Source organism: Berghia stephanieae, chromosome 10 (assembly GCF_034508935.2).
Source record: "Berghia stephanieae isolate SIO BIC M18660-M18661 chromosome 10, UCSD_Bste_1.3, whole genome shotgun sequence".
Lineage (NCBI taxonomy): Eukaryota > Metazoa > Mollusca > Gastropoda > Nudibranchia > Aeolidiidae > Berghia > Berghia stephanieae.
Genome location: NC_088369.1, coordinates 6,657,161 through 6,665,574, shown reverse-complemented (window position 1 = coordinate 6,665,574; position 8,414 = coordinate 6,657,161). Strand labels below are relative to the sequence as shown.

The window sequence follows — 8,414 nt, the reverse complement described above, 5'->3', positions numbered from 1 at the left end:
ATGAGTTCTTGTCATAAATGATTAAATCAACCCCTTTTTGTACATCTTCGGGAAATATCAAAGCTTAATTTCACTTCTAAATATTTTTTTAATCTTGTCAAGTTGAAAAAGTATGAAATTTGAGAAAAAGTTGCTGGATACCTTTCCCATACATCTGACCATAACTTCATGAAAAATCACCCGATTTACTTCAAATAAAGATTAAAATGCTCTGGGGATCAATTCTTTCAGAAAATGCAAAAAAATGCAAATCCAAAATCTTCACCTTCCGACTGAATATGTCATCCACTGACGTCAAATATCAATATATCAATATTTTTATGTGACGAAATATTGTATCATATTGATATTGATATCGAAAATTTGTGATATCACCCAGCACTACTAAACACACAGGTTTATTCTTTCAATTGAACGTTTCATACAAATCCACAATCATATAAGCGAGTTCACCCAATTCAATGAAATGACTTTCGTCATCATCTCCAGTCATACAAAATGCAACAGATACATTTTTCTCAACATTGACTTACTACAGATGAAAGAGTGATATTGGAGAGACTTCGGATGGGAACAATACAGACAATAGATGTTTCGGGGCACAAACCCTTTGTCAGCACAACAATATAAATATGTGAACGTGGAAAACAAATAAAATATAATGCAATAAAACTTAAATCGTTTTGTACTCAATGGTAGTTGGAGTAGTGCTGATGAAGGGTTTGTACACGAAATGTCCATTGTCTGCTGTATTGTTCCCATCCAAAGCCTCTCCATTATCACTCTTTCATTTGCATTTTCACGATCCCAGGTTTCAGGCAGCCCCCACCACTCTCTACTTATGACTTCATGAAATTTGCGGCGCTGCACTGCGACTGACGCCTGGGTTATTCCAGTCTTCCCTTGGAATAGACCCTAAAGTCAAATTTCCCCAACAGGATGAATAAAGGGAAAATATATTTATTCACAATTTTTTTTAAAACTTTAAAAAAGAATATTTAAATACTCTCTACATTTGAATTATTTCCTAAAATAAAGAAAATAGGAAGAAATTTAAGAAATGGGCCTAATACTTGACCATTCAGGCCTGTCTTCTTTTGGTTAAGTGATGTGTTCAATTCTATTTTTTTTTTTAAAACCCAATAACATTCTTCATTAAAGTCAACTGGAAAGCTGAGAATTTTAAAATCATGTGAAAGCAATTACAAGGCAAACAGACCCCTATTGTGCTTTAAAGAGCAGAAGTTTAAAAAAAACAACAACAAAAAAACCCCAAAACAAATACAGTCATTTCATTTCATCATCATAAAATCAAAGCCTTAACTCTTTCAGCACCATTGGCTGCACTGTGCGGCCAGAGCAGATTCTGTTCTACTGGCCAATGGCTGCACAGTGCAGCCAGTCTTGAAAGGCAAAAATAATAATGTAACCCAATCCTACTTTCTACAAAAGTAATATAAATTGAACCAATGTTATCAATTCTTTCATCAGTGTTCAATTTGCCCTAGGGAGGTATTTTAATTGAGATATTGAGCCGAATTCGAATGTCGCTTTGTCTTAGCTTGTCATTCTCACATGCTGCCTCAATCAGATGTCAGCTATTTTGTGACGGAAATGCGAATATAGCCTCATGCGCTGAAAGAGTTAACTAACATTCGACGGTCGGCGGATCAAACCTCTGAAGTCTACATACTACGAGCTTTGTGCACTGTGTTTTATTTAATTTTGGGTAGATCATACCTCTGACGCCATCACCAAAATTAAATAAAACACGATGTGCCAAGCTCATATGTAGACTTAAGAGTTTTGATCCACCGATCTTGAAAATCGGGACCTCAGATGTTTGATCTGCCGACCATCGATATTATCATTACTGACAATTTTTGTTTTGCATTGGTTTACATACAGATCTCATTTTAACTAGGCCTCTGACCCCAAGCTGTCCACTCTCCCAGGGTTTTTTTTTGTACTTTTCAGAATTAAAAAAAATAAAAATAATGTACTCATTTACTCAGTCTAAAACAAAACTGGCATACACATAGTTTCATTCAACTACCATTAACATGCAAAAAATAAAAACACAGTGGCTTTAATGATGCGCCTAAAATTTGTCTCAGAAAACTGTAAATAATTAATGATGGGGTAAAAGTAACCAGGGCCAAATTATACCCAGATAGACTAAGTTAAGTATTGACTAGCAGCTGCTATAGAGAATAAAATTTTATTCTCCTATGACTTTGTTCCCTTCCAATAAATCAATTTTGAGAAAAATTAAATTCCTTGGAATATTTCCATCATTTGACATTCCAATACAATATCATTTCCAAACTTGCAATATTTCCATCATTTGTCATTCCAACCAAAAAAATAGTATTTTCCAAACTTGCCATATTTCCATCATTCGACATTCCATAACAATCTTATTTCCAAACTTGCCATATTTCCATCATTTGACATTCCATAACAATCTTATTTCCAAACTTGACATATTTCCATCATTCGACATTCCATAACAATCTTATTTCCAAACTTGCAATATTTCCATCATTCGACATTCCAACAAGAGCAATATTATTATTTCCAAACTTGCCAAATTTCAATCATTCAACATTCCAACAAGAACAATATTATTATTTTCCAAACTTGCAATATTTTCCCTCAATCGACATTCCAACCAAGACAATATTATTTTCATCAAAACATTCCTCTAATGGATCACGTGACCACAGCCCCATCCTGTGAGTGGAAAGGCCGAAGGGAGACGAAGATCTTGTGTTGTGATACCATCACCATGTATGCTAAATCATCAACCACCACTGAAATGTTAAAATTAAACAAATTTATTACATTTAAAAAAAAAAAAAAAAAAGAGACAGTTTGTTCTTCCACTCAGCCTTGAAAGATTCTTTTGGCAAGATATGCATTCCGTGAAGGAATAAAGAGGACCCATCAAACAAGACTCAGAAGACTTTCAAAATGTCATGTATGAAGTTGACGTCATTCTGGTCTTTATTATTGTTTTTTTGCCATCCACGTTTATGAGTAATTCTCACTAAACTGCATTAACCAGACGATAAAAGTTAATGGTTACACACAGTTTTGTGTGTTGGTCCGTTATATTTCTGGGTGGCAATGTTGTGAACTTCTTCGCCAAGCGCTTGCTATCTATAACAGAGTGCTCAAAGTGGTAAGATGTAATGTCAGTAATTTTACAAGAGTCTGTGACAGGGCCTCTAATTTTCATTTATATTCATTCACGATCTACCAACAGAAAATATTTATATATATATACATATACATACATATAATATATAATATATATTTATGAGTGTTGGTGGGTACTTGTAGGTACGAAAGTGCTCGATAATGGTGGTTAGAGCTATGTGGTCTAGTGGTATGACACTCGCTTTCGGATCGGAAGGTCCTGGGTTCGAGCCTCGCTCGGCGCATAATTGAGTCCTTGGAAAAGACTCTTTACTCACATTCTCTCACCGTACTCAGGTGTAAAATGAGTACCTGGCCGTTAACAGCGTTGTCTTTGTCCGAAAAATTGTAATATCGCCTAACAGGCGCCATGTCTCGTCCTACATGTTAAGTGTTGCTGTTGACCAGGGACCCCTTGTAAAGCGCATTGAGCAAGTTAAGTGGATATTGCGCTATATAAATGCTCAATTTTTTTTTTTATATAATGTAAATTTTCACTCACATTTTTTGCCGAGACGACTCAGCAAAAAATGTGAGTGAAAATTTACATTATATATATATATATATATATATATATATATATATATATATATATATATATATATATATATATATATATATATATATATATATATATATATATATATATATATATAATATATATATATATATATATATATATATATATATGTAATGTAAATTTTGTATATTTATTTGTGACATGCATTGAGCTTCACACTATGATGAAAATGCACGATATAAATGCCATGTATTATTATGATTATTATTATTATTATTATTATTATTATTATTATTATTATTATTATTATTATTATTACAATAATTAAATACAGTCTCATGATGAAAGCCTACTAGACTTAATTTATTTCAAATTCAAAAGCATGATTTTGTTTTTAATGATTCAAATCAGTCAAAAAAATGAAGTGGAAAAAAAAAGAAGAAAAAAAAACAAAGGGGCACTTCATTCATCCTAGAGTTAAATCCTTATTCATACAGTTCCATCAATTTATCATGGAATAATAAATGTCATGTAAAATACATTCCTTGGCAAAAGCCTAGATTTCATTTATTACACATGTAGAAGCATAATTTCATAAAATTTACTCAAACCAATACAAAAAATATGGTAACCCCTCCCCCCCCCCAAAACCAAATTTTTTAAAAACAACAAAAGAAATTTAAAAAAAACAAAAAACAAAAACAGGAACTCTTACTTTTCCTTAAATTAAATCCTTACTCATACTCATACAGTTCCATCAATTCACAATGGAAAATATTGAAATTTTTAGCATCCTACAATGCGGTCTCGGATGGGTAGCACTTGCATCATAAGCAAAGGACTGATAACACCTGAGTGAAGAGATCTATTTTAGGGGCAGCATGGCTCAGCGGTACAGTCTTCGCTTCGTACCCGAAAGGTACCGAGTTCGATAACACGCTACTGCGCTGTTGGGTCTTGAGCAAGTCACCTTGCCCTAACTCAATTTGCGGCGCTGCACTTCCAACTGACGCCTGGGTAATTCCAGTCTTCACTTGGAATAGACCCTGGATACAAATTTCCCCTATGGGATGAATAAAGGGAATTTAATCCTTTATTTATCCTTTTTTATACTGTCCTGTTCAATGGTGTTTAAGTAACTTGCCCTGTTAAATATGGTGGAGAGTACTAGCATCCTATCCAAAAGATAGCAAGTAATCTTTACCAAAAGAAAAAGATAATAAATTTACGGGTAAACTAACCAGAGAGGCGTTTTAATGTATCTCTTTTATCGGACGTGATGGGTATTTTATAGGCAATGTAAACCAGCTTGATGATCTTAGAGGCTGTTGCTTCATCGTTTTCCAGTCTTCCACCTGACTACAAAATGAAGAAGAAATAAAGAAGATAAAGAAAGACAAATTAAGGAGTAATAATAATAATAATAATGAAATTTATTTATATTGCGCCTAATCCTCTATACACTCTCTTTCAGATCGGAAAGTCCCGTGTTCGAGCTTCGTTGAGTCCTCGGAAAAGGCTCTTTACTCACATTCTCTCACCATTCTCAGGTGTAAAATGAGTACCTGGCCGTTAACAGCGTTGTCTCTGTCGGAAAAAAAAATTGTAATATCGTCGAACAGACTTCATGTCTCGTTCTAAATGTTATGTGTTGCTGTTGGCCAAGGACCCCTTGTAAAGCGCTCTGAGCACGTTTAGTAGATATTGCGCTATATAAAATCTCTTCTTTTTTGTTTGTTTTTATGGAAACAGTGCCAGACTATGCAGACAATTGATTACCAGTCAGACCCGCTACAATACACCACAGAGGTTACCACATCTGACTTGGTATGCAGGATGAGGATTGAAGTTCGATCCCCAGTAAAGGTAGGCTGATTTTGTTTTTTGAAGATATCTTCCATTATTTTTTTTCACTGTTTCCAACATGCCATTAAAAAAAAGCAAACAAATGTGAAAAGTTTGTTTGGTCATCAGATCCCCCCCTCCCCCCCTCATGGAAAACAGCTTAAAAAAGCACAATTGTACAATCAGTGATTTACTTATTTAAAGCAAAATTTATTTTGAGGCATTTGGCAGGTGGAATCAGAACGTCAGATAATAGGAATTTGAGACCAAAAAAAAAAATAATAGGAATTTCTTAACAATGGATAATTTCTCAATCAAGTTGACCACCAACTTTGCCACCAAACACATAAAGACAGTATTATGGCACAGCTGGCAAAACTACACATCACATCTATTAGGTAATGGAATGGGGAAAGGAGTGTAATTAATTTTCCTACTTAGCTCCCTTTTGGCAATCATTTAAAAAATCACTCCTCCTCCACCCCCTCCTTTTATTTTCTTCTTACTGTTATCATCATTTTTGAAAATCTGAATTTTAGAGACAATGGTGAAATAGCGGGAAGAAGAGTGAAAATAGGAATGATTCTGCAAAAGCGGAAGGGTTGGCAGTATGAGAACACCACAGTTGCGAGCAATATGTAAAGTGTTTGTTTGGTCTGTTTTCATTTTTCCTTTTTCTTTTAAAATTAAAGTTTATAAAATCGTATTAATTTGAAATGCTTAAATTGAATCAATTTTTACATTCTTCTTCGCATTCGCTGAATCAATTTTTACATAAATCACTTTAAAATTGCTATAGAACAGATTATATGTTTTTCTGTACAGACATAGATCCACTGGTAAATAATCTTTTATAAACTGTCTATTTGTGTATTCTTACAACTGATTTTGTGATAAGTGAAAATAATCAGTGGGGTTTAGGACAAGTGAGATGAGGATGGGATCACCTGTAGCGGGACTTATCGCAGAACTGCTTTCTTCAATCTTTTTTTTTTAAACATTGTTCTCAAAGGAAAAATAATACCGATGTTGTTTTATAAAAAACCTGAAAAGCTTTATATTCAGTGCATTCATTCATTTTCATTCATTCATCCCATGATCTGATGATCATTGGGGGGATACATGGGATGCAGCTCTCACCATTTTCCACCCTTCTTCTCTATTGTTGGTGGCCTTCTCCAAGAGTTCTTCCATCTTCATTCCTGTCCATTCCTTGATATTGTCCATCCAAACTTTCCTTTGTCTTCCTCCTCTTCTTCCTCCTTCAAGGGTATCCTCCATCACCGTTCTGCCCAAACCTTCATGCCTCACATTGTTTGCCCAACCAAGACAGTTTCCTCCTTCTAACTGTGGTGATGAGGGGTTCTTGTTGTCCTGCATCATCTTGCACCTCTTCCAGTACGTCTTTATTGGTTCTGTGTTCTGTATTCGGCACCCACAGGAGTTTTCGATAATCTTTCATCTCAAAGATAGCGATTCTGTGCTCTATATTCAGTGCACTATCCATCAAATGTGCTTAAAGTGATTTACAAGTCTATAGAAACGCTTAACACGGACAAGACATGACACCCATACTATTTTAAAGCCCCAATTCTATCACAAATGTTTATAGACAGAAATAATACTGTTAATATCTATGTTCACAAAACAAAAAAAAACAACAACTTGAGAATTTATATATAGTGCAATATCCATTAAATGTGTTCAAAATGATTGACAGAGGATCCCTATCCAACAGCGACACTTAATTAACCTGTAGGGCGAGACATGGCAGCTGTTAGGTTAGGCTAATTTACAATTACTTCTCTGACAGACACAATGTTGTTAATGACCAGATAATCATTTTACATCTGCTTATAGTGAGAGAATGTGAGTAAAAGAGCCTATTCCAAAATCTCAACTATACACAACTCAGAGCGGGGCTCGAACACAGGACCTTACAATCCGAAAATGAGCGTTACACCACAAGATGACATACACGTGGGTCAACTTACACTGATGACAGCCCCATCCTCATTGAGTACCAGATATCCAAGGGAATCGTGAATTCGGTCTATGCCGTGTGCAGCCATTGATGAAAAATTTTCAAGGGACTCAGATGATGAAGACCTGTTAAAGAGGAGAAAGCATGTTGACTTAATTAGTAATCAAATAGAATACATCGTTTTACAGAAAATTGTCAATAGTTCTGATAAGCAGACATTTCCATCCATCCAGTTAATTACTTTTTGGGGGAGTGGAGAAGAACTTACATAAATCTCTTTATGTATTTTATAGAGTTTCAAAGATCCAGTTTTGACATTAGGCATTGATTCAGAGAGAGTAAACTGGTGTAGTGTCTGTATGCCCATTGGAATTGAAGTTGGAGGTATATTCGTTATTTTGTTTTGGCTGTCATTATCCCCTGTCTGGGGATAACGAAATTTCGTTATTCCCAGACACAAATTTGAACCTCCGCTCTTTTAAACAATTATCCACATTCCAGAATAAGGAATGTTTCCAAATGCACATAGAAATAAGGAAAGTTAATAAAATATCTAGAAAAACATAAAATTAACCAACATTAAATCAGTTGTTACTACATATACACAATATGCGTCAACTTCGAAGTGGGTGTCATGGCCGAATGGTTTAGTCGTCTGTCCTGGAAGTTTTATCAGAATCGACGTTGCTGGTTCAAATCCTGGTTCCCTCATTGTGTATATATATGTAGTAACAACTGATTTATTGTTGGTTAATTTTATGTTTTTTAGATATTTTATTAACTTTCCTTATTTCTATGTGCATTTGGAAACATTACATATTCGGGAATGTGGATAATTGTTTAAAAGAGCGGAGTTTCAAA

General features: G+C 34.6%; 1 protein-coding gene across 1 annotated transcript in view; it reads right to left on the bottom strand.

Moving 5' to 3' along the window:
- Window positions 1–1,095: 1,095 nt before the first annotated feature.
- LOC144956146 (ragulator complex protein LAMTOR4 homolog) overlaps window positions 1,096–8,414 on the bottom strand; it is an 8,741-nt gene continuing 1,422 nt past the window's right edge. The window contains exons 2-4 of the mRNA XM_078886529.1: window positions 7,564–7,678; window positions 4,966–5,083; window positions 1,096–2,816 (exon numbers count right to left, since the gene is read on the bottom strand). Of these exons, the coding sequence (XP_078742655.1) occupies window positions 2,716–2,816; window positions 4,966–5,083; window positions 7,564–7,678 (334 nt within the window). The 3' untranslated portion in view covers window positions 1,096–2,715. The remainder of the gene's footprint in view (window positions 2,817–4,965; window positions 5,084–7,563; window positions 7,679–8,414) is intronic.